General features: G+C 47.0%; 1 protein-coding gene across 2 annotated transcripts in view; it reads left to right on the top strand.

Annotated features, from left to right (window-relative positions):
* DNAI3 (dynein axonemal intermediate chain 3) overlaps positions 1-27,151 on the top strand; it is a 65,789-nt gene that overhangs the window by 37,190 nt on the left and 1,448 nt on the right. For both annotated transcript variants that reach the window (XM_044300628.1, XM_044300629.1), the window contains exons 13-22: positions 857-979; positions 4,783-4,856; positions 6,705-6,852; positions 14,656-14,743; positions 19,211-19,341; positions 21,350-21,413; positions 22,116-22,246; positions 23,671-23,875; positions 24,745-24,836; positions 26,933-27,055. In XM_044300628.1, coding sequence (XP_044156563.1) covers positions 857-979; positions 4,783-4,856; positions 6,705-6,852; positions 14,656-14,743; positions 19,211-19,341; positions 21,350-21,413; positions 22,116-22,246; positions 23,671-23,875; positions 24,745-24,836; positions 26,933-27,055 — 1,179 coding nt within the window. The remainder of the gene's footprint in view (positions 1-856; positions 980-4,782; positions 4,857-6,704; positions 6,853-14,655; positions 14,744-19,210; positions 19,342-21,349; positions 21,414-22,115; positions 22,247-23,670; positions 23,876-24,744; positions 24,837-26,932; positions 27,056-27,151) is intronic.

The following is a 27,151-nucleotide window of genomic DNA, read 5'->3' as shown; positions in this document are numbered from 1 at the left end:
AAATTGAATCTGCCATGCGACCTCCTAAATCATGGTTTGCCTGGCGGCAGATCGTGGCATCTATTCAGCACTCTGCTGCCTGCAATCAATGATTCTGTATGGGGGCGAGCGATGGCATTAGTGACCACTCCTCCCCATACTGTGGAGGAGATCTGTAAATGCAGAGGTCTACTTCACTGACGAGCCGGCGATTGTCAGGAAGGAACTTCTCCATCAAACAGTGTGAATGCCCCTTAAAGGGGTATATCTCCTGGCTTTTAATATGGATGACCAATCCTCAGGATAGGTCATCAATATCAGATCGGCGGGGGTCCGACACCTGGGACCCTCGCCGGTCAGCTGTATGAGGAGATGGTGTGTGCATGTGCCATCTCCCGTCTCTCTTCCTGCTGCTGCTACTATGTCTATGGCATAGGATAGGTTATCAATATTAAAAGCCTGGAGAACCCCTTTAAGTAGCAGAACGACTACCATGGCACAATATAGACCAACGCCATGCGATCTGAACCGGCGATTGCACTTTCAAAAGGGAGGACACAGAATGCTAGAGTGTGTCCTATTAGAAAAATGAGTACTATGTTGCCCTAGTGACCAGTAGGGGGCAGTACTTCCATTAGTATATATAGATCCCGTGCAATATTTATATTTTTTGACATCACATTGCAAGCAACTATGAAGGGCAAAACTGATGACGGTAATAGCCTTCCATGCTCAGTGTAGTTTTGGAATACCCCTTTATCCATGGTATACAGCTCAGACCCCTGCTCGCTGTTCACTAGGGATTCTCCTCCTATGTTCCAGTGTTCACCATTGATTGTTCTCCTATGTTGCTGTTCTTTTGTTTTGTTTTTTGTAGACGACGCTGGAACCCAAGCGGTCCAATGAGCCGCCACTAGTAAGATACTGTGCAGTGTCCTCTATAGAGCACGGGCATCGGGAGGTGATCACTGACATACACTGGCTCCCTGACTTCTTTGAGGTAAGTCCTGGCCACGAACAACAATGGGAAGTATGAAAGGGACTGGGATTGTGTCACCAGGAAATTCACTGTTACACCAGGTACAATGCCCTGTAGGGCTACCTCAGCTGAACATAATGACACCTTTCACTTAGCAATGCGTTGCTTCATTCTGGAGAACGTTAAGTGCACCAAGGGCGGGCCCAAGCCACTCTGTGCACCCTTACTCCTTCTGCTCCCTCTGTCAGCCTTCCTCTCTTGATTGACTGCACAGTCATCTTGCCTTGCCCTGTCAATCAAGGAGAGGGAGGGGCTGGCAGAGGAAGCAGGAGGAGCCAGGTTTGGGCCCGCCCCTTGGTGCACTTAACTGCTCATTTGCATATGGATTAAAAGTAGTTTTTTCTCTAGAATTCCTCTAAAGAAATGGATAGCAAAGTGAAAGGTTTCATTACATTGGACGGAGCTCGCCCTGCAAGGCTTTGTGCCTGGTTTAACAGTCAATTTCCTAGTGACAGATTCCATCGAAAGGGGCTGTGCCTCCATTAAATGTTATTTCAGTATAAATCAGCATGGAAAACGAGTTACTTTCTGTTACAAAAATGCTCCAGTTGTGAGAGATCCTTTTTAATATTGTAATGACGTCCCCTGGTGTTTAATTTGCATATTAATGTACACGTCCACCTACTTAGGTGGACACAGATGCTCTGTTCTATCCTTCAGTTGCCACAAGCCGCTGTTTAGAAGCTGTGACCATTACAGGGTCAGAGCTGCAGCAGAAAGAACACCTCAAACTACCCCCTCCCCTGAGCTGTGATGGTGAGAGAGCTGCAGCACAAAGGACACACCCCTTGAGCTGTGATAGGGAGAGAGCTACAGCAGAGGGACATGCCCCTCAGCTGTGATAGGGAGCGAGCTGCAGCATAAGGGACACACCTCTTGAGCTGTGATAGGGAGAGAGCTGCAACAGAAATGACAAGCCTCCTTAGCTTTTATAGGGAGAGAGCTGCAGCAATAGGACGTTCCCCTGAGCTGTGATAGGGAGAGAGCTGCAGCGGAAAGCATACACACCCCTCAGCTGTGATAGGGAGAGAGCTACAGTAGAAAGGGCTCACCTCCTGAGCTGTGTAAGGAGAGAGCTGCAGCAGAAAGGACATGCCTCCTTAGCTGTTATAGGGAGAGAGCTGCAGCAGTGGAATGTACCCCTGAGCTGTAATACGGAGAGAGCTGGCTCAGAGGAACATGTCCCTGAGCTGTGATTGTGAGAGAGTTGCAGCAGAAAGGACAAACCCCTTGAGCTGTGATGGGCACGACCCTTGAGCTGTAAAAGGGAGAGAGTTGGCTCAGAGGTACATGTCTCTGAGCTGTGATGATGAGAAAGTTGCAGCAGAAAGGACACACTCGTTGAGCTGTAATAGGGAGAGCGCTGCAGCAGAGGGCCGTGCTCTTCAGCTGGGATGGGGATTGAGCTGCAGCAGAAAGGACACGCCCCCTGAGCTGCTTTAGGGAGAGAGATGCAACGGAAAGGACAACCCCCCTTAGCTGTTATAGGGAGAGAGCTGCAGCAGAAAGGACTCCTGAGGAACCCCCCCCCCCCCTTCAAGCTGCAAGAAATTCCTGTAATGTACATTATCTACAAAATCTACAAAATGTAATAAAGATAGACTGATGCCACTAGTGGCGATGCTGGAGTAAGCCCCTCTGGTGTTGTCACCCGTTTCCGGTTCATAGACATTACTACAGTATTTGGACACTGTGTGTAAGGCTGTAACCTGAGATAACTCTGATCTCCAGGAACATGTATAATTATGTCTGTTTTATGGGAGATTTATTATAATCTATAAAACATACATGTTGGATTAGCGGCTGTGGAATGAGCTCAGTGTCAGACACCTCGGTAATAACCCCTCAGTCATGCGCTGGAGACTTTCCACATATAACGCCTTTCTCCTCACCTGTGCTGCCCCTCCGCTCGCTGACACTTGCAGTATGTGTGTGGAATGCAGGGCGGACTGGGTGAAGCACCCAGGTCAGACCCGCAGTCAGAGGAGCTTATTATACACTGTATGTACTGCTATTACTGCGCTAGTCATGAGTCACACAGCCTGTATGATACTCCAGAGCTGCAATCGCGAGGCTGCTGGCTCTTATTGGAAACCGTGAACAAACTTTTCAACTAATCTCAGACCGGACCGCAGAGCAGACCCAGAATGCTAAATTAATTCGGACCTCAGACCAGACCCCCTAAATTAGTTCAGACTGCGGAGCAGACCCCTCAATAAATTCATATCTTAAAAGGGTTTTCCAAGTTTCCCTCTGATAGGTCATCAGTTTCCGACACCCGGGACCCCCTCCGATCAGCTGTTTTAGAAGGCATCCGGTGCCCCTGGGAGCACCACGGCCTTCTCTGTGCCCACCAAGCACAGTGCCATACATTGTATAGCGGCTGTGCTTGGTATCGCAGCTCAGCCCTATTCACTTCTATGGGGCTGAGCTGTGCTTAGGCCACGTGGCCAATGAATGTGTCGTCACCGTGGTAGGAGAAACTGCCAGCGCCGCTGCCTTCCCAAACAGCTGATCGGCAGGGGTCCTGGGTGTCGGATCTATACTGATCAGATACTGATGACCTATCCTGAGGGTAGGTCATCAGTTATAACGTCTTGGAAAAACAGCTTTAAACCAAAAATGAACCTAAATGATACAGACTCCATATCAGACAAATATGACAGACCCCATATCAGACCACTCCTTTGCATACCAGGATTCCAGGGAAGCATGTATGGGTTTATAAACCTCCTCATGCCAATAAAGGCTACTTTCACACTAGTGGCAGCCTTCTCCGGCAGGCTGTTCCAGCGGGTGAACAGCCTGCCGTATCCGTGCTGCCGCTAGTGTGAAAGTAGCCTAAGGCACTCTTTTCCCAAGGAAAGATAGTAGCCCCTAAATCCTGACCTAGGCCTCTGACCCAGTTAAGCCAGGACTCTCTGCTCTGCTTATTTAACATCTGAGTCATGTCTCAAGGCCTGTTTAAAGGGTCAAACATTGACTTATAGCATAGCTGCCTTACATCTGGTGGCATCAGAGGCAGAGCTTGTTAAGAGCTCATTTGCATCCCTTTCTTCCCAGAGTTCCAGAGGAGCATGTATGGCCTATAAGTCTCCTCACACCGATTTAAGGTGGTCTCCTTAAGGAGAGAGAGTACCCCACATATCAGACCACTAAGACAGACCTTAAAGGGGTTATCCCAAGGCTAATGTGAAAAATTAAAACCAGACTCCATACAGCACATGGCATCCTCTTTCTCACAAAGCTAGAACCAGCCCTGTACCTCACGTGGATCCAGAGGTTTCCCCATTCATTGCATCCATTTCTCTAGTAGATTTATATCAAGCTGGCAGCTTAAGGGGCGTGTCTTTTCTGCTGCAGCTCAGGGGGCGTGTCCATGCTCCACCTATCACAGCTCAGGATGCAGCTGAAGGAGGAAACTGAGCATGTGCGGCCATCTCAGTGAGCAGGACAAGGAAATAAGAAAAGAAAAACAAACAGCAGTCGGCGCTATACGGATGGATTTTATTGAATAACTATATTATGTGCAATTACAAAAGTGTTCAGATCCAGGAGCTGGTTTGAAAACTGTAGAATATTTTTCGTGGGACAACCCCTTTAAACAAGACCGGTAATTTAGACTCCAGAATTAGACCCCTGATCCATGACCAGTACAACCTTTAGATGTCAGGTTCCACAGAACCCCTGGTGGGGAGATGCTCCTTTTATACAAATAATCAGTTTTGGTTAAAAACCATATTTGTTTGCTTTTTACATTTTAGATAACTCGGGCTGGAAATCCCTATGAAAACAAGAGCGGTTACTGCGTCCAGCTGGTCACGTGTTCTCCTGACTGGTATGTAGGGTGATGTTCAGTTTGTGGGGGGGCCCTGGATCTCCTTTGCACTAAAAGTCCGTTAGTTCTTCTTTTCTGTTGCATTGCCAAACTTAACTTAAGTTATTTGGGTGAAAATCGGATGACAACCAATATGGCTGCCAATACACAGCACGTACCTAAACGGCCGAATACTTTCCCTTTCAAGAAACTAGTTTTTTATTTTATACTTAATGAATCGTTGGCCCTGAAGGCAGAAGTGACTTATAGAGCGAGGAGGCTGATCCGAGGAGTCAGGGCGCAAAATCCATACAGTTATGGAAAAAGAAGCGTCTAAACCTTAAGTTACTCTGTGTGTGGAAACGGATAGGTACTGAAGATATGTATCGGATATCCGATAGGATAGATACAGTCAGGTCCATAAATATTGGGACATCGACACAATTCTAACATTTTTGCCTCTGTACACCACCACAATGGATTTAAAATGTGGTTTATTCATGATATTGTGCAGGTGAGAAACCCTGGAAACCTGATGACAGATCACATGATAAGTGACTATGAGCCATTCATATTTGGGGTCTGGTTAAAAAAAAAACCTACCTGTCTTGGGCTCCATTAGAAGTGGAAGTCATGACCCTGGTGTGAACAGAGCCTAATACTTTTTGTGATTCATTTTTGAATATTTACACGACCCCAGAATACCTTCTTTTGTTGCATGTAGCGTGATATAACCTGCGCTCAGGCATCTTGGGGAGGATAAGCAAATGACATGTTTGTGCTTTGAGTCCCGAAGTCCCTCCCGTGGGTTGATTTATATAGATTCCTGGAGTCAGACATACTGTAGCTCGCAGACAGAGACTATGGAGAGGCAGGAGCCATGAATTCCACCTACGAATAAGCCATGTAAGGTCTTCGTTGTGAAAGGATTTGTATATTGTACGACCTTTTTGTTGTTGCAATGCACTAAGAAAAGAAAGAAAAAAGAGGCAACTAGTTTCCATGGTAACAGACTACAAACACATCTTATGTAGTCTGATCTGCACTCAAGTGTTCCTCTTTTCCATTTGTAGGTTACCAAATAGAAGGGGGAGATCAGTGTCCGACTGGGGTTCCTTGGGTCCACCAGAGGAAATCATTCTCGAGGCCTAACCCCCACATATCAACTATAAAGTGTAATATGTTTTAAATCCCCAATGGCAAGTGAGTGGCTCAAAAAAGGCAGCCAAGTGTTTTTTTTTTTTTTTCTCCTGGATTTTCAGGGCCCACTATGGTATCAGAGCCTGGGCCCACCGCAGGATCCTCTGGACTGGTGGGCCAGTCCGACCGACCCTTGGGAAGATGGGACAAAGGAACCGCAGAATCGGACTGCATGTGATCTGTCTGTATTCTGTAACCATGGAGACACGTAGATGCTGTAGACACAAAACGGGTGTTTTTATTCTGGACTATTTGCAAAGTTTTCATTTGTTTTATTTTGCCAAAGTGCATGTATCCTTTTAAATGAGTTTCTGATACAGATTGTTACAATTGCTCTGCCCTTTTTTTTTTTTTTTAAAGATTTCGACTTGCTTTCAGTGAATAGAAGCATACTTATTCATATTCAAAGGTGGCTGACCATCTGTCCCAATGATATCCAACTGATTTGGGTCCTGAAACTATGAGCAGTAAATATGAAAATAGGTTTTCTGCCTCTGAATAGAAGCAAGAGTGGTTACGTTCACTGCCAGCAGCAATATAGTTCATTGAGGATTCCCCTATGGTGTCCATGATGAACAGGGTTTATCTTCATGTTTTCTGGACATTATTGTTGGTTTTTCTATGGATTGTCGTGACCTCCACTGACATAATCTCACTCCTTACTTCCAGCTCTGTGATGTTCTGGGACATCCGCTCAAACAAGCTTAATACGCAGGCACCCGCGAGCAAGAAACAGGAAGAGAACCCGCGGGAGGCTCCTTTCGGGGTACCAGATACTTTCAAGCACCTCGATCTTGTCTGGAGGCCATTTCTTAAGGTGCCGACGCATTGTGATATAAAATCTAACTTGACTGACAGTTTGTCATATTATCAGGACCGTATGAATCTCCCAGATGCACCATCAACATGGCAGTGGACAGTGCTTCTTCCATTGACTTCGGTGGGAGCCACGCTGCAGTGAGGAGCGCTGTCCTCTACCACGTTGACGGTGCAGTGTAGTTCCAGTGGCGACTTCTGGCGACATAGCTACACAGAAAAGTTGATTCAGCAGAGATGTAGGGTGCCGGACCCCTGCCAATCAGCTGGTGATGGCCTATCCTAAGGCTGGACAACCCCTTTTATTTCTATATAGACCTTTAAAGGGGTTGTACAGGAGTAAGAAAAAATGACAGCTTTCTTCCAAAAACAGCGCCACCCCTGCCCATGGCTTGTATGTGGTATTGCAGTTCAGCTCCATTGAAGTGCCACCTACAACCTGTGGACAGGTTTACGGGCAGATATCCACCTGTTTGAAAGGACTTTTAGTAAGAGAGTACTGACAAGTTTGGCTAATCTTCCCCCTACAGAAGGCTCCACCACGCCCTGAGTACGGTCAGCTATCAGGAGGTAATGTTTGACGCTATTCTTTGTGGAAATCTGGGATTTCTGCCATCGGAGAATTTGATAAGGTTCATTTTAATTTGTTTATAGATCAAATAATCGATACCATTATGAGCTGAGAATCTGGGTTGATGGGAGGACATGAGGAATTCAGATTCCCTGCTTGGACTGGCTCAGACAGGAGCAGGTGAATCCCCCGGTGGAAACCCTGGTCCCCCGACCCTTACACAAGTGGCACATGACACAGTTCCCTGACTGCAACACCTACAGACAGGCACTGTGCAGCATCTCAACCCGCCTAACACAATCGGGCAGATTAATTAACAAATGACCCAGTCTAATATTATTGATGCAATGTGTCTTCTTTACCCAGGAACCCACCTTCTGTATCTGTACAGTGGGCCCCTGTAATTAATTTTACTGATGGGCCCTAGGCCTTTGCGCAGCGTAAGGGTTGACTTTAGGACACATCGAGATACTGAGATGTACAGGGATCTTATCGGCACCGGCTTCAATGTTTGGCCTCCTGGATGGGCCGAGCTCTCGGATCATACGAGGACCAGCTTTTGAACTCCTTATCGCAACGATTATTTGATCTATAAACAAATTATTTTAACCCACAGGCAAAGCCAACTTTATCATATTCTCCTGTGGCCGAAGTCCCAGGATAAAGTACGGCATCAAACATTACCTCCTGATAGCTGAAGATAGTGCGTGTAAATGGGTGTGGGACTTTCTGAGCGGGGAGAAGATTGGCCAAATTCGTTAGTTCCGGCCTCTCACTCCAGACATCCCGTTTTGTCTATGGCTGACCATACATTTGAGATAGCCGTTGGCCAAACTCTTGTTCATCCGACGGCTCTTGCTCCTCATCCCTTCTCTCACAAGCACACTGGGCTGAGGTTGCATGTGTCCTGCATGAGGAATGGGGAGGAAGCTGCCTGGCAGCGGTGTATTTCCTATGAGAGCAAAGATCGGACAGGTTGAAATCCAACATGCCCGACTCTTCTTTTCCCCAACATACATGGTTGACTGGTTCTGCCAAAATCTGCTGCTTTCATCATCAGTAATGTGCAGCATTGGGTGCACCAGAGGAAATAATTCTGAAGGCCCACCCGCTGTGTATTAAGGACCCTAAGGGCCCTGTTTTATTAGGGGTCTATTATTGTGGGAGCCTGGGCCACCGGAGGATCCTCTGGTACTCTGGCGGACCAGTCCGACCCTGGTAATGTGTATGGCCACCTTTACCACTGTATTGTAGTACCTGAATATATGTGTATTTCTCCTCTCCTCTTCCAGTTCCTTCCTCCATACATGCAAAATAGATCCTGCCGCGGGAATGCCCTGAAACATGTGGGATTGCCCATTTATGGGTGTGACTAACATTAGCCCCTCCCGTTTTAACATTGGGCAGCCATAATTTGCATAGACAGTCCCTGAAAATGTAGGACTGTTGGCGACGATGTTCTTCTGATTCTGTAGGGTATTTGATTTCAACCACTTACCCAGGGGTGGACTGACCATAGACCCTACAGGGAAATTTCACGGTGGGCCGATGGTCATGGGGCCGTCCAAGTCCTCCTTTCTGCCACTGGCCGGCTACATAATGAGCTCTCAGCGGTAATTAACCTACTCGGCCAGCGGCCGCACATGCCCTCCTAAATTTAACTGCTGTGGCGCCTCTCACCTCCATCTCAGCCCCCTGCTCCATAAGAGACAACTAGAGGAGGACAGAAAATGTCCGCTATCGATGGCCACCACAGAGGGACAGCTTTCGGGGCAGCATATTGTGCCACACTTTGGTATTTGGTTCTGCTGGGATCGCATTTAGTATTGTGTTGCCCCGTCTTCTGTCAATTTGGACCCGCCTACAACATGGGGCCACTTAGTTTTATTTTTTTCCAGGGCCACTTTAAGTTCCCAGTTCGCCTCTGCACTTACCTTCCTGTCTAGGTGACCTCCTTTGTGCATATGTAGCCACCTGTACTTAGATGGTGGTCACCTAGACAAGAAGGTAAGTGCAGGGGCGAACTGGGAACTTAAAGTGGCCCTGGAAAAAAAAAACAGGCCGACCGGCAAGTGCTGTACAGTACGCTGCCTCTCCGTGCTGCACAGACTTGCTTTAGGGTCAACACGTATATGAACTTCAGCACAGTTAGAAATAGCATTCTTGAATCAAAGCTAAAAACTACAGTGAAGACTGACACGCTTGCCAAGAAAACCAAAAGACTTGACAGTCTTAACGTTCTATGCAGGTAACATGCTTGTGACAACTACACATAGCTGCCATGAAAGTGATGAGAGGTTGTCACCCCCTACACACACACATACACGCATATATAGATAGATACCCTCTGGGGCCCCATAACTGTACCCAACGCTACAACTTGGAATGTGTATTAGATTATAAAGAAGAAAAGCAGATCCAGAAATGACTGGAAGAAGGACGTGTTCCTGGATAATCCCAGCCATCTCCGTCCAGGATTTATGTCATTTGTCATATTAGAGTGGCTCCTGCAACTTCTCCACTTTGTCTGGTTGCTGTCATTTATGTTAAATGCACCTAAAAAAAAAAAAAAGCATTTCCTCCTTAATTACCCTGATTTTGTCAGGTAAGTGATTGTAGGCAGAACATTCGGATGCACAGGCGGTGACGCCATTTCAGCTCCTCTGTAACATATATCTGCCTTTAACACCACATAGGTTTTAGGTCCAGCCGTCTGTTCTTATTCATTTCTTAAAGGGGTATTCCAAGACTTCAGTGTTGTTGACCTTTTCACAGGATAGGTCATCAATATCAGATCGGTGCGCGTCGAACAGCCGGCACCCCCACTGTTCCTGCCAGTGCTGGAAACAGAAGGCTCCATCCACTGTGTAGTTTCTAGCGCCGGCGTACTGCGCTTCAGCTGCCATTCACACAGGCGCGGTTACTGCGCAGTGGATGGAGCCCTCTACTGTACTATTGGCCCCGTCCAGTGTATCGCTTCTGGCGCCAGTGGCTGCCTAAAACAGCTGATTATTGGGGATGCGGGGTGTTGGACCCTCACCGATCTGATATTGGTGACCTATTCTGAAGATAGGTTATCTGTATCTATGTTCCAGAAGACCTTGTTAATATTACTTTGTAAAAGTTGAGCTCCATTTTATTATGCGGTTAAATGATAGCATTCTGACTGTCTGTAACCCCCACTAGAGGGAGCTTATGAGCTCACTGAATACTATCTTATTATTTAGTTACATGTATATACTGTATAGTATTTGATAGGTTTTCATAAGTTCCCCCTAGTGGTGGCTGTTGGCAGATATATTTTATTGAACTCTTCGCACGAGTTACTGAGCTTTGTATCAGGAAAACAAAGCTCACACCATATAGATATCTATATATATAAAGAAGGACGTATATATGAATGTATGTTCCACGATCACTCAAAAACGCAACCATCGATTTCAACAAAACTTGGTATACACATCCCTTGCTACCTGCTAAATCTTGTGGGGGTCATACGCCCCTACACAGCAGCAGCTTTTCCTTCTAGCAGCTTCAGGCAGTCTTTTAAACAGCCTGCACTCCTGACCAGGAGGTCACCCAAACCCCCTGCTAATTCCCGCTCTCCGGAAGAAAAGGAGGACCAGAGGTTCCCGTAAAAACCTCTGTTTCCCACCAGCAATCGCATCACCACGGCCCCCCAAGCGAAAGTCCCCTCTGTTTCCGGTGTAGCGTCCCTCACCAAGGGGCCGCACACCGAAGGTGGTGATCCGGCTGGAGCCAGGGAGGCAGAAGACATTGGACAGGTAAGTAGGAGACTGTCCATTCCCCCTCCAGTTTCCTCTCCTCCCCATGTGTGATGGTCCACCATGTGGTCGCCTTGTACTATAGGCAGTAATAAGAGCCCTTTAAATGTTAAGTGGCAGCTCAGGGGGCTGCTCCTGTTGTGTGGCCGATCCGCCTCTGTGTTGAGGATATCGCCGCTTCCACAGGGCCACCGGGGCCATTGGTAATTGAGGCCCCGGCTTCATTTGGGGCCTACTACTGGGGGCGTTTGTTGGCAAGGCAGTCCTCTGACCGGTCTGACTCTGGGGATCACGGGGCACGTGCCCATCGCGGCCGTCCCACAAAACCGGCCAGAACATCCTCCCCCAAAAGGGTGTCTGTGTCTCCCTTTTCCTCGGCCTCTCCTCCTCCTACTAGAGAGTCTCACTCCGATGTGTCCTCAGTTGAACAGGCATGTTCTGAGGAGAGAGGGTCAGATGAGGATGTTGTCTCACCGGAGGGTCAGTCGTCCAAACTATCCTCCATGGTGGACAATTTAATTACGGCGGTTATTGAGAAGTTGCAGGTTGAGGATCCAGCTCTGTCATCTGCCAGCGCGGGTGTTTCCTTTAGGAAGTCCCGTCATTCGCACAAGCCACCAAAATCTGTATTCCTCTCTCTCCAAGAAGTGGAATTTCCCTGGTAGACATTTCATATTGCCAAAATACTTGAGCGTCCTTTATCCTTTTCCGGAGGATTTGACTAAGAAATGGTCGGCTCCCCCTTTAGTGGACCCGCCAGTTTCCCGCTTGGCTAAACATACTACATTGCCAATGGCGGCTGGGGCTTCTTTTTCTGATATCAAATATAAGAAGCTGGAAGCGTTTGCAAATACTGCCTTTGAAGCAGTGAGCACAGCGCTGCAGCCGGTGTTTGCCTCTACATGGGTGAGCAAGGCTATGGGAGAGTGGGCAAGTAATTTACGTCAGGGTATCGACTCGGGAGTCCCCTTGGGGGAACTTGCAGATGTGGCCCTGCAGCTCTCGCATGCCAGTGCATAAATTCGTAAAGCATCTTTGGACGTGGCCAGGTTTATGGCTCGCTCGTCAGCCCTGTTAGTAGCTATTCGCCGTACCCTATGGCTCTCCTGATGGTCGGCAGATAATACTTCAAAGCGGACCCTGACGGCCCTCCCCTTTACCGGCAGCAGACTTTTTTGGTAAGTGCCTATATGAGATAATTTCCGACACTACAGGTGGTAAGAGCACCCATTTGCCACAGAACAGGTTGTCTAATAGGTCAAAAAAGCGGAAGCCTTTTTTTTCGTCCCTTTCAGAGTTTTTCCAGCCCCAAGAGGGCGTCCGACAAGTCCTTTAAGCCTAAGAACTCAGCTGCATGACGGGCGGCTCCCGGCGCCCTCTGTTCGGGTTTGCGGCCGGCTTCATGTGTTTCGACATGTTTGGCTGGCTCACATCTAAGATACGTGTGTGAGGGAGGTCATTGCAGAGGGCTACAAGCTGGATTTCAAGTCCTCTGTCCTGTTTTTTCCAGTCATCTCCTCCATGGTCTCTGCCTTCGAAGCAGTTCCCTATGCTCAATTCCATATTAGAATGCTTCAGCAAGCCATTCTGTCCAGCTGGGATCGCTCCCCAGCCTCCTTGGATCGGTCAGTGCATGTCCTTGACCCAGTGTGCCGGGCCCTCAGATGGTCGATGGTCTATCCAATGTTGAAGTTGGGTCGCTTGCTCCTCCCTCTCCATTGGAAGGTGTTAACAACGGACGCAAGCCTTGGGGGGGGGTATTGGAAAATCTCTCTGTTCAAGGGGTATGGTCACGCGAGGAGAGTTCCCTTTCAATCAATGTTCTGGAGTTGAGGGCGATTCGGCTTTCTCTGCGACATTGGAATGACCATCTCAGGGGTTCTCCGACAACTCCAGGGCGGTGGCGTACATAAATCACCAGGGGGCAGCACCCGTCATGGCGGAGACGGCACTGATTCTCAGCTGGGGAGAGAAACTTGTTCCAGCACTGTCGGCAGTTTACATACCCGGCATCGACAACTGGATCGCACACTTCCTCAGCCGGGAGCGTCTCGATCCCGGCCAGTGGGCTCTTCATCCGCAGGTCTTTTGTGCCACCTGCGAGAGGTGGGGTCAGCCGGATGTCGATCTCATGGCCTCACGCTTCAACAACAAGGTCGAGGACTTCGTCTCGTGGTTCAGGGAACCCATGGCCCTGGCATGCGACGCGCTGGTGATGCCGTGGAGTCGGTTCACGTTTCCTTACGTGTTCCCGCCTCTTCCTCTCATTACACGTCCTCTCCGGAAGATCTGGTCAGAGGGACTGCCCGTCATTCTCGTTTCACCAGATTGGCCACTCAGGGTGTGGCAAGCGTCCCTAGTCGCCCTTCTCGCCAACGAACCTTGGCGTCTTCCTCTTCGGGAGGACCTGCTGTTGCAGGGGCCAATCTTCCACCCAAGTTTAGGGTCGCTACATTTAACGGCATGGCATGAAGCCGCCGTACTGAAAGCTTATGGGTTTTCGAATGCGGTGGTTCAGACCATGATTTGGGCCAGGAAACCGTCGTCTTCCAGAATCTACCACCGGACCTGGAAGTCCTACTTTAGTTAGTGCGAGCGGCAACACCATAGACTATCATTATAAAAATTGTTGAGACAAAATGTTGCGCGACACGTTGTTGTGTAGCCCTAGCATTAAAGGGGCAGGGCGCTGTAGAGGTCACTGTTAAAATGGCAGACACTGTGGAGGTCACTCTTAAGGGTGCAGAGGCCACTATTAAAGCGGTAACTTCTGTGGAGGTCACTGTTAAGGCAGCAGGGTACTGTGAGGTCACTGTCAAGGAAGTGGGGTGCTGTGAAACTCACTGTTAAAGGGGTGGGCTGCTGTCAACATCAAAGTTAAAGGGAACCTGTCACCGGGTCCCCATAGCTCTGTGTGCTTTTATTGTGTAAAAAAAACTATTTGATACATATGCAAATTAACCTGAGATGAGTCCTGTATGTGACTCATCTCAGGTTAATTTGCATATGTATCAAATAGTTTTTTCTCCACAATAAAAGCACACAGAGCTATGGGGACTGGGTATTGCGGATGTGCTAGCGGCCATCTAGCAACCCATGTCCTCAGCTCTATACCCAAAATCCCGGTGACAGGTTCCCTTTAAGGGGATGGGCTGCTGTGGAGGTCCCATTTTGAAGTGGCGTGGCACTATGGGGGGGGAGTCAGTGTTAAGGGGCAGGCAATGTGGAGGTCACTGTTAAAGGGGTGGGATGTTGTAGAGGTCACTGTTATAGAGGATACTGTCGATATCTTTTAACGACACACACAAACATTAAATGAAATAGATGAAATATACCCGTGCAAAGCCGCGTCCTTCTGCTAGTATATTATAAATTCCTGAGCCGGCAGCTGCCAGCCCTTTGTCTGCTGTCCTTATAATTATTGATTGTATTGTTGTTTTTCTTTCAGACCTCAATTCCTAAGACTGACACAGGAGGAGAGTTCAGCCCCATTAAAATCAGCCTTAGAGAGGAGCATCATTCCTGCAGGATGGCGGGTAAGACCAGCTCATCGCCTGCCTAGGTGAACTCACCTACACTGGCACTTTCTCTGACTCAACTACACATGATTTATGAATGAGGCTACCACTGAAGGGTATATACTGGGGGAATACATAAACTGCTAAGTAACAGTACAGTGCAGTACCTACGTAACACATCCATGTGTTGTACGCATTGGGCAGTGTCATAGACATAACCATGTTATATAGTGCCACAATACTACTCCCCCGGCACAGTCCCCTGACTGTCCAGTCATGCCTTCAAAAATAATATATATTTCAGTACCTACATTGGATGATTACCCGTTACTTATTTTCCTTGGATCTTGCTGCTTGGCTGCTTTTTAGCTCAGCACCATTAGGACAGAGCTGTGATTTCTGACTACTGCTTTGTTACAGTGCCTATGGGGAGTTTGAGGTAGTCTGAGACCCCCCCCCCCTGTCTTATCATTGGTCCAGGCTGTTGCTCTCGCCCTCCCTCTGCACCTCTGCCTCCTCTGATTGGCTGCTGGTTATGAGAACAAGTCTGTCACAGGCTGAGCAGGAAGTAATTGGACATAAAGCTGATTTCTAGTACAGCAAGGGCAGAGTAATTAACCGCCCCTTGCCACTGAGGGGTATACAGTAAATGAGCGACGATCACTGATATACAAGTCATTCTGAGCTTCATTCAAGTGACTTTCACATGGCCCGATGCAGAGTGAAAGGTGAACGAACGATCGTTATTGTGATCATTCATCCCCCATTCTCTTTATATATTGTCAGCAGCACATCCCCTCTCTAACATGGTTTTCAGAGATGCAACCACCTGACAAACAAACGCCTTGCTCCTTTATACAGGCTAATTATCAGAAACACTGCGCTTGTAGGAACATTCGTTCCCATAATTGGCCCAATCCTTCCCAATTACCCATCCTTCCCACACTCTAATCCAGCCCCGGGTGTCGGTATAACAAGTTTACTATTCTGTAATAGAGATTACTGTTTTATGACCCCTAAAATGTATCTGCCAGGAGATGACATTTTGTGGCCCCTATAACCCCTTATATTAGGAGCCCATATACAGTTAAAGGGAACCTGTCACCATGAAAATGCAAAGTAATCTGCAGGCAGCATTTTAAAGAGCAGGAGGAGCTGAGCAGATTGATATATAGCTTTAGAACTTTGATTTCATCCACTGAAATTCCTGCTCATTCTGCACATTGAAGTCGAGAATGCGGCCCTGACAGCCTGCCCTCTATGACTGTGTATACAGAGACAGCTGTCAATCACTGATAGGACCGCCTCCTGGACTTCAAAGCCCACAATGAGCAGATATATAAATCTATAAATTACAAGTTTTACTGAGTCTTTTCCCATACAAATATACATCAGTCTGCTCAGCTCCTCCTGCGCTATAACCTGCTGCCTGCAGATGACCCTGCATTTTAATAGTGACAGGTTTCCTTTAAGCCTGTGTCTCCTGCAGTATTTAGCGGTAACCCTGCACCGTGCTAGCGCTATATAAGGACAATAGGGTCTGCGCTTGCAGGGAGGAATGTGGCAGCCTCCAGCTTGTTTTACAGCCAAGCTCAGGCATTCCCGGGCCGGGGCCAACGTTTCCCCTGGCACACGCCATTCTCTTCCTGATTCTAATTCTGTCATGCTGTCAATCAGCGCCCGAACCTCAGGATATCACAATACAGGAACTCGCAGCTTCTTCAAGTGAAATAGATATAATCTGCTGCCTTTAATAGCCCATCGCTGGCTGTCCGAGCAGGAACTATAAGATTCGGGATAATGCATTCCCCGGAGCACAAGATGAAAGATGAGGAAATGATCTATAATGAGCAGTCACTGGCTCTTGTCATACAGAAAGCAGCGAGGATGTCACCAAGTGGTATAAATATATAAATAAATAAATATATATATTATATACACACTATCTATCTATTTGTCTATTTATCTGTCTAGCTATCTCGTAACTATCTATCATAATGTCTGTATGTGTGTGTGTGTGTGTATATATATATTTTACAATGTATCCTCGACCATACTAGTCACATACAGCAGAGGTGTAGTTATACAGGTCACAGTAACTACTAATATTCTGAGGATGGGAGCACCATGATTGACCAGACACCCAGCTGCTGCAGAACCTCCTAATGTTAATCAGTGACTAACACATCCCCTTCCTCTCCTAAAAAAAATAAAGAGGTTCTGCATCAGTTAGGATATGTATCAGAAAATATGGTGCATCAGCCTAGGAGGATGGAGACCTTCAGGTGAATGACTATTGATTAGCATGCACATCCTCCTCAATGTGGTCATCTGGTCTAGAAATCCCATTGTTATATACCGTCAGGTCATACAACTCTGCTGACAGATGGAGAATATCTGAAGTGGATGGTAGCTACAAAGAGGGTCGGTCTCTCATGGTTCCATTGCATGTAGAGCCCAGTTGGGAACAATGCAATGCCTTGTTTCACCTGTGGTGGCACTGCAGGTAAATTCCACACTTGCTGCCCGGGGTCCCTTCATATTTCAGCTGATCCAGGGGGTTTCAAGAAGCAGGACGCCTTACTTTTGAGGGACATTCCTAACTAAATGGAATTGTCAGAAGACAGTTTCTATAAGGCCATGGTTTTGGCCAGGAAGGAAGAAGGGAAGCTAGGAAATTGGGGTTACAGAGAAGAAGCAGCCAGGAAGGAAGGAAGGAAGGAAGGAAGGAAGAAACACCATTGTCTATGGACACTGTCTACTGTAACTTAAGAGGTTTTACAATGATAATTATTCTTACTCCAGATGTTGTATTGTAAGTGTATAATTTGGAGGATACTTCTCTTGGTGGGGTTAGTACCTCTTGACCCTTAAAGGCGCTCTCCATGACTATAACATGGAAGGATATATTTTAGATAGTCCATCAGGTTTTTATTGGAGGAGGTCTGACCTCCGGGAACCTCTTAGCAGCTGTGCAGTAGCTCATCCCATTCATTTGAGCCACAGTGAAGAAGAAGCAGAGGACCCCAAACATTCATGGCCTACTCTAAAGATATATTGTTATATAACACTGGTGATACACCGGCGCTGGCACAAAAAATAATAAATAAAACTGACGCTGCAGTACCGCAACGGTATCGCCACCGTTGAGAATCAAGTAAATGATGTGTCTGATATGTATAAAAGGTACTGCGCGACGTATACCCCCTTAATTTTCCCTGCCTCTCAGCACTTAAAAGATCAGCAGTGTATATACAGAGGCTCGCAGATTTTAGAATACCTTATCTTGGGTTTTCGTCTGCGAGGGCTGTTTCTCCTGCGTCTTTCTTGGTTTTCTGGATCTTCCTTTTTTCCTTTATTCTTTAGTGCCGTTCGGGATGGGGAAAGGTGTAGGGGGCTGGACCCTAGTAGTTATTAGATATTTTTTAGTTAGTTGTATGTAGACTTCAGAGCTTGCCCCGGCTGGTGGCAAAGCTTGTTGTTTGAAAAAACGCTTTCTCGCACTCGTACGGAGCGCCGCGTGACGTCACGGCAGAAGCTATGGTGGGCTAGGAGGACCAGATATTCTCCAACGCGTTTTGATTAGTTCGCTAATCTTCGAAATGCGTTGGAGAAACTCTGGTCCTCCTAGGCCACCGTAGCTTCTGCCGTGACGTCACGCGGCGCTCCGTACGAGTGCGAGAAAGCGTTTTTTCAAACAACAAGCTTTGCCACCGGCCGGGGCAAGCTCTGAAGTCTACATACAACTAACTAAAAAATATCTAATAACTACTAGGGTCCAGCCCCCTGCACCTTTCCCCATCCCGAACGGCACTAAAGAATAAAGGAAAAAAGGAAGATCCAGAAAACCAAGAAAGACGCAGGAGAAACAGCCCTCGCAGACGAAAACCCAAGATAAGGTATTCTAAAATCTGCGAGCCTCTGTATATATACACTGCTGATCTTTTAAGTGCCGAGAGGCAGGGAAAATTAAGGGGGTATACGTTGCGCAGTACCTTTTATACATATATTGTTATATGTTCTTGAGAAAGAGCTTCCCTTTTGTGTGTAGCCAGTACAAAGCAGATCCCAAAGTGTAGACCTCCTGGGACGCCCAGCGATCAGCTGTTATCTGTGGAGAAACCTGGTAGTAAGCGTTCAATTTCCCTGCAGCTCCTCCGCAGGAGAAATGAAGCATCACACAGTGGTCATTCAAATCAATGGGTTGTCTATGTAATGCAAGACCTCCAGTGTGAGAGATCTTTTTTGTAACCCCTCTGCTCCCTGACCAAGAAATAAGATCCCAGAGGGAATTCCAGAGTAGGACATATGAAAAGGAATTTTCTAACCTGGACAACCCCTTTAACTGATTGCTTCTTGTCAGGCGCACTTTTTGACTCCACTGCCTGTGCCTCAGTGTATAAAGATTTGTGGTTGCTGTGACGTCGTATACATTCCTGGTGCATCTGTAATATTACTTATCCTCTTCTTCCCCGTCATGTGTAGACAAACTACAGACCCAAGTCAAAGAGGAGAAGTCTGGGGGAGGAATCCATTACAGCAGTTTAAGAGCCACCTCTGCCAAGAACACCAAAATGCTGGAGGACATCAACACAAGTTACTTTGCTGGAACCGAAGTGAGTTCTGTACTTTCCGGGATGCAGACAGTAGCATTTGGTTAATCTCAGCAAGTCGCACAGAAATAACTTATCCACAGAAGACGAGAGGCAGAACCTCAGCTACTGGGTGGAGGCGTACCGCCATCTCTGTGCATTCACCAAGTGCCTGCACCATGATAGAAAAGGGGGAAGCTATACTGGAAGGTCACCTCTATGGTTACTGCCTCTACCATCAGCAGTACAGCTATTACCATTACTACTACTGTCACCACTACAAATAGCCATACAACTGTCACCATTACTACTACCACCACCATCACTACCACTGTCACTACTACTAATACAACTACGCCATTACTACTTCCATCACTGCTCATTCACTAAGTGCTTGGACCATGATTGAAAAGGGGAATTCTATACTGGAAGGTCACCTCTATGGTTACTGCCTCCGTTACCTACCATCAGCAGTACAGCTTTCACCATTGCTACTACTGTTACTACCACTAATATCAATACAACTATCACTATTACTACCACTGTTACTACTACTACGCCATTACTACTGCCATCACTGCACATTCACTAAGTGCTTGGACCATAATAGAAAAGGGGAAAGCTATACTGTAAAGTCACCCCTATGGTTACTATTACTATCACTACCATCATTACTACTACTACCACTACTACTATCTTTTGTACTTGTATTAGTACCATCATTACCATTAATTCTAGCACTATTACAACTGCCATTACCACTACTACTACTACTGCTGTCACTACTACATTATTACTAATACCACTACTATTACACCCATCATTTCTGTTTATATTACTACCAGCACTGCCATTGACACTAGCATTATTACTACTGCCATTACCTCTACTACATTATTACTAATACCACTACTACTACCATCATTTCTACTAATATTACTGCCAGCAAAACTGTCTGCCTGCAGCCACCACTAGAGGGAGCTCAATGCATAAGAATTTATACAGCTACCATTGACTTTATTAGAATCTATCAAGAATCTCTCTGCGCTGAGCTCCCCCTAGTGACAGATAATGGAAAATGCAGTAAATATCTGTCGGTAACAGGAGAAGCAGCCCAGCGCCAGGTACCCCTACTCAGGGGCCCCATAGCAGGCGCGTGGTCTGCCTCCTTGGTTAGGTGCACCACTGGATGTTTGGTATATCAGTTTTTGCCAAAAGTTGGTTGATGGTCAATATGGCCGCTGTTGCAGGCTCCTGAATGGAACATCTGCTCAATCTGTGGTCCCAGCCTTTTGTTGGTTGTGAGCCGCCTTCTAATATGATGGATGCTGTTGATTCCCAATAAAGAGTAAAAATTAAGAATCCTATTAAAGGGGTTGTGGATGTTTTGGGGGGGGGGGGGGGCTTTACAAATCCCCCCTCCTGGGCAGACCTGCGAAGGGAAGCATACTTACCTCCTTCCCAGAGCTGGCTCCTGCACTCTCCGGCCTCCACTACCCCGCTTGGGTCCCTGATTGTCAACTTCCAGTTCAAAGCCACTGCAGCCAATTGCTGGCCTCAGCAGCGACCAGCTCCACGTGCATCGCATGACCATTTGACATGGGGACACCGGTCATAACTGCGGCCAGCGCTTGGCTGCATCGGCGTCAAAACTGAAGTTTACATCCAGGAACCATAACGGAGACTGAATGCAGGAGCTAGCATCGGGGAAGCAAGTAAGTATGGATGCCTTCGCGGGTCTGCTCAGGGGGAGGAGTTTTCCAGCCGTGCAAAACCCCTTTAAGTGTACGACCACATGGGATTACATTGCAAAGGAAGAAAAATAAATTATATGGCAAATGTAAGATATGGATTTGGTTGAGGATTTGCAGCGGATTTAACCCTATGTGTTGAAAAAAGGGTGAAATGAGCAGTAAAAAGCTGCAAAATAATAAAAAAATATCCCCCCTGTGTGAACGAGATATATGATAACTGCCGACCTGTCTGCGGTTCACTGATGATGATGCCACATGTTCCCTTCACCTCATTACAGGATGGGGAGCTGCTATACACCGACTGGAAGATGGAGAAAGATGGAGACACTGGAAGACTGATCAGTAAGTGGCCTTGGCATATGTGGGGGTGGTCCAGTGACCCGTCCTGTACCCTCCTCCGTCTTCCTGGGGTCAGTTATAACACGATATGGGCACAGATACTCATCAGGATACTTTCTAGCAGGGGTGTAGCTATAGGGGGTGCAGAGATAACAGTCGCTATCGGGCCCAGGAGACTGAGGGGCCCAAAGACCCTTGTGCCTCATAAGAAGACACCAGTATTATAGAAAGTGCATGCTGGTCAAGTTCAGCTGGAGGGAAGGGGTTAGGTCAAGAATTTGGCATGAAGGCCACAAAGCACTGAGGGAAGGGGGGTCCAAGCTGAACTCTTGCACCAGGGCCCATATGCCTTCAGTTACGCCCCTGCATTTTAGGCAATCTAGCCATGTGCATAAGGCCTCATGTAGTGTGGGTCCACATACACGATTTTTTTTTTTTGCAGATGATGCAGATCCGTTCATCTCAATGGGCAAAATAATATAGCATGTATCCTATTCTTGTCCGTTTTGCGGCATGCTCAGAGACGGGATCCATGTTTTGCAGATCCGCGTTTTGCGAACTGCTAAACATTTACAGCCATGTGCATAAGGCCTAAAGCGTTTAAGTTTAATTATTGGCTGGGCACAGCCTGGCATGCAATGGCGCACATGGTGTTATCACCAGTATAACCAGTAACCGGGAGTATTCATTTTCTGGTGTTTGCAGGTGCTAAACCCACACAGAGACACGTCGTCCATGATGGACTCGTCCATACTGTGCAAAGATCTCCATTTCTAAAGGACTTTGTTCTCACAGTGGGGGGCTGGAACTTTGCTATTTGGAAAGAAGGAGTGACGGTGAGTATCGCTGTACTGTGCAGAGGGGCTGCTACAATGTATTTGTCCAGTATCCTATGTAGGAATACATAAGATGGAGAAATGCGCTCTTCCTGCTCCACCCTGGACCCACAGGATTTGCCATCAGTGGCCGTTTGGAGCAGGTGCCACCTCTTTATCCTTCACGTTTAGTTAGAACAGGGCTCCTGTCGCCCCAATTCACTGATGACGTTTCTCCGTGGGCTCCTTCTTCACTTGTCAAAAGAGGCCCTCGAAGGGAATAACCCAACAGAGCGCAATCTATCATGGTGGACAGAAGCTCTGCCACAGACCTCATGGCGCCTGGTCATGGGTCGTGTCTTGTACTGTAGATCATCTCTATTGGAGTGAATGAGGCTGAGCTGCAATACCACACGCAACCTGTGGACAGGTGTGGTGCTGTTTTTGGAAGAAGACGAAGAGGAGATAGGGAGAAATCATGGACAAGGACTTCCTGAAAGGGCAAATTTGCACCTATGACACCTGGCTGACCTGTTACATGTGCACTTGGCAGCTGAAGGCATCTGTGTTGGTCCCATGTTCCTATGTGTCCGCAATACTGAGAATGTTTTACTATATGCAAATGAGCCTTTAGGAGCAACGGGGGCGTTACCATTACACCTAGAGGCTCTGCGCTCTCTACAACTGCCGCTCCCTCTCCACTTTGATTGACAGGACCAGGTGTGATGATGTTTACACACCTTGGTTCTGTCAAAGTGCAGAGGGCGCGGCAGTTGTAGAGAGAGCAGAGCCTCTAGGTGTAATGGCAACGCCCCCGTTGCTCCTAGAAGCTCATTTGCATATATTTAAAAAAATATATTTTTTCTCAGCACTGTGGGCACATATGAACATGGGACCAACACAGATGCCTTCAGCTGCCAAGCGCACATGTAACAGGTCAGCCGGTGTCATAGGTACAAAACTGCTGACAGATGCCCTTAAAATCTGAAGCGGCACAAGCCAAGTGATTTATAGATTCCTCCAAGACGGGATGTGCGTCACCAGACCTCTCCAAGGTAGACACACATCACTTGAGGATGAGGACTTGATAGATCTCCAGGAACAAACATCATGTCCCATATCTCAGAATAACTGCCATGCAAAGAAAATGCAGTGACGGCGTTTATGGAAACGGTGCAGGCAGCCATATTGGATGTCACATGACAAGCAGCGTTCCTGGTGAGAAATAGCTGAATTGTTCTATTGCTAATATTGTTCCACTTTGCCCTCCTTTGGATGGGGTTAACCCCTCGATGACCGCCAATGCTTCCTCAAGGCATCATTAAGGGGCTTCACTCTAGAGCGCTATATTTTTACAGAGCTCTGAAATGACTGCTGCACGGTGTATAACGCAGGTATTAAAGGGTTAATGTTTAGAATCTCCCAATTTCCCGTTTCTTTCTCAGAGTGGGCCAATCCTCCAGTCGTGTTGCACTCAGCAGAGGTACACAGCAGCCCACTGGTCCCTGTCCAGGCCTGGCGTCTTCTTTATTGGCAAGGAAGATGGAAATGTGGACATATGGGACTTACTAGAGAAGACCCATGAGCCCTCTCAGACGCAGAACATATCCGCCGCAGCCGTCACCTACATTAAACCCTGGATCGTGTCAGGTAAGGGAAATTTGCAATAATATAGGATTTACACCCAATCTGGACGTCCCCTGAATTATATTCATACGTTCTGTGCTCATGCACATGACTGTGATCGGTCCGGTAAAACGCGTCCTGTGTGTCGTCCGCATGACCCGAACTGACTGTGTCATAGTGATTTATAGTTTGTATCCGATCTCTGGTCTATTGCAGTCAATTCGAATCAGGGGAGTTGCGACCGACACACGGACCATGGCCGACTATGTAAAGGGTATGAACACTTTTGCAATCGATTTATATTGCTCAAATCCATCTAAAATAATACATGAAGCAAGTTTGCAAATTAAAAATGTACCTGATTAAAAAAAATCTACCATTTTCTGTTCACCGCTCCCATGCAGACCTTTGTGTCTCCATGGTTACAGACTACAAAAATAAACACATGTAGTCTGATCCTGCATCGTGTGGTATTTTTCCATCTCTCTGCCTCCTCTCCTCTGCTGTCCATAGATTAGCATGTAGAGGGGGTAACACGTGACTGTAGGGTCCGACCACACACACACACACAGGCCTTGTTTGTAGTCTGTAACCATGGAGACATCTCGTTCTACATGACAGCTGTGTACATAAAACGGTAGCATATGTTTAACCAAGACTTGCTGCTTTTTTATTTTATTATTATAGATGGAATTGGGCAATTAAAAGGATTGCAAAAGGCTCAATTCCCCTTTGAAGGAGGATGTAGACAGAGCCGACCTGCTCCCCTTTATAAAGTCCATAGTAACATAGTTTGTAATCCTATATATATATATGCTAGAATATACCCAAAGACGGGGAATTAGATTGTGAGACCGATATGAGCTGAAGCTTTTGCATCTTTATTTTTGCAGCAAAGCAGCATCTCCTGGCCGTGGCCGATGACAGCGGCACCCTCCATGTCCTAGAGATCCCGTGGACCTTACATCACCCCTCCGCTAATGAGGTTGGTGCGGGGACAGTTTCTTGATATGGGATGAAACATGTAAAGTGTAGTTTTATTGCGGCTGACATGTTATTTCATCGGCCCTTCATTAGTCTTGCACAATGTTTGCTTTTCAGCATTTTTTTTATTACATTACAGTTTTGTAAGTCTTTGTGGCCGTACATTGATTCTAACGGGAGGGAAGGGGGGATCAGTGCTGGAATAACAAGAATGTTTTGACAACCGTTTCAGGTTTCTATGCCAGTTTAGATGGTGCACACAGTGATCCGGTTCTGGCATATCACGGGCACTAACACAGAGCGGTGCCAGTGATTGCCCGTGTGACAAGGAAGGGGTGGAGAGATCCGTCAATGAATGTTAGGATTACAGTTGGGGTTTCTAAACCAGACAACCTCTTTAAATACTAAATTAGGTCTTCTGGGGTAAGGTAGGAGCGCCCTCATTTGTAAACTCCCTCCCAGTGGAGGACATGTAATACTTTGTTTACCCTGCGGTGGCGCTGCAGGGAAATCAATCACTGGCTGCCATGTTTCTTGCAAATTTGTGCTGGTCCCAATAGTGGGACGCCATGTAATCAGCTTATTTTCATAGGGCCCTTCTCTAGAATAAGGGATTGTCTAAGGTGGACATGTTCTGATGCTTTATATGTAAAGTGAACCATAAACATAGGATGGAAGCAGACTAAAAAGTCCAGAATCTCGCTGTCCAAGAGACACCATGTTGGATCCTTGTATACCCCGACAAACCAGAGTCCCAAATATCTGTCTGTGTCCAGCTTTACCCCATCCTCTGGGTTCTAATGGAGTAAGTGAAGGTTGGTTTTGAGAAACTGTGGAGGCACCATGTAATTTGTGGACTCTTCAGGTTAAAGGGGTTTTCTGGGAGTACAAGATTGATGGCCTACCCTCAGGATACGTCATCAATATCTGAGTGGTGGGGGTCCGACTCCTGGCACATCCATCTATCAGTTGTTTGAAGAGGCTGTGGACTCTAACTAGACCAGTGACGTCACATTTATCAGTCACATGGCCTATGTGAATGGGCCTGGGCTGCAATACCAAGCACGGCCACTACACAATGTACAGCACTGTGCTTGGTATGCTGTAAGCCAGGAATGCTCAACCTGCGGCCCTCCAGCTGTTGCAAAACTACAACTCCCAACATGCCGTAATAGCTGTAGGCTGTCCAGGCATGCTGGGAATTGTAGTTTTGCAACATCTGGAGAGGGAGGTTGGGCATCCCTGCTGTAAGCTGAACAGTGGAAGTTACGGGTTTTGGCCCCCCACCAATCAGATATTGAGGATAGGTTATCAATAGAGATGAGCGAATCAACTTCGGATGGTACATCTAAAGTCTATTTGCTGAAAACTTTGTTCTAAGGGTCCATTCACACGTCCGTAGTGTATTGCAGATCTGCAATACACACCGGCCGGCACCCGCATAGAACTGGAGCAGCGGACTAGAAGATCGTGGCCGATCTCCGGAAATGCAGACTTGTTGCTGAACGGATCCGGACCCATTCTACGGACGTGTGAATGGACTCTAATACAGTACGGAGATCCATCTCTGTACAGTATTAGAATGTATTGGCTCCAATAAGCCAAAGTTATTACTTTGTGGAGTCGCGCGAGACTTCGCGTAATAACTTCAGGAATTATTAGTGTAAAAAACCTTGGTACCGTACTCGGGTTCAGTTCTGAGTGGTACCTTGGAACGGAACCTGAGTTCGGTACCGAGGTTTTTTACAGTCTTGTGCGACTTCGCAAAGTAATAACTTCGGTTTATCGGAGCCCATACGTTCTAATAATATAAGGAAGCGGGATCTCCGTACAGTATTAGAACAAAGCTTTTACCATTCGAAGTCGATCTGCTCATCTCCAGTCATCAATATTGTTCTCCTGGAAAACTCCTTTAACTGTTGAGATCTGGTTCTAGCGGAATTCGTTTTGGCTAAGAAATCGCTTTTTCTGCCACCAAGTCTAGAGAAATCTGGAGATGGCGTTGGCAGCTGGTGCAAAACTCACCATTGCTTAAGGTCATCTAATCTCCAATTGCAGGAAATCATCTGAAGCAATATTCTCCCCTTTCTTCTCCAGATCACCGGTGTCTTGCATTACTTGGACAGGGAAGTCAGTCATTTGGAGTATTATGAACAGAGAAAGACATTTCGAGCTGCAGAAAAGAGAGCGTTGGAGCTGAAGGACCACAGAACAAAAACTGTAGGTGGCTTTTTTTTTAGGCTCATTGAATATTTCTATATTTAGGAAATTTGCCACCCCGGGTCCCTCTAATCAATGCTCGTGTGTCATCCTCTA

Source organism: Bufo gargarizans, chromosome 7 (assembly GCF_014858855.1).
Source record: "Bufo gargarizans isolate SCDJY-AF-19 chromosome 7, ASM1485885v1, whole genome shotgun sequence".
Lineage (NCBI taxonomy): Eukaryota > Metazoa > Chordata > Amphibia > Anura > Bufonidae > Bufo > Bufo gargarizans.
The sequence above is the reverse complement of the archived record's forward strand: the minus strand, read 5'-3'. Positions and strand labels throughout refer to the sequence as shown.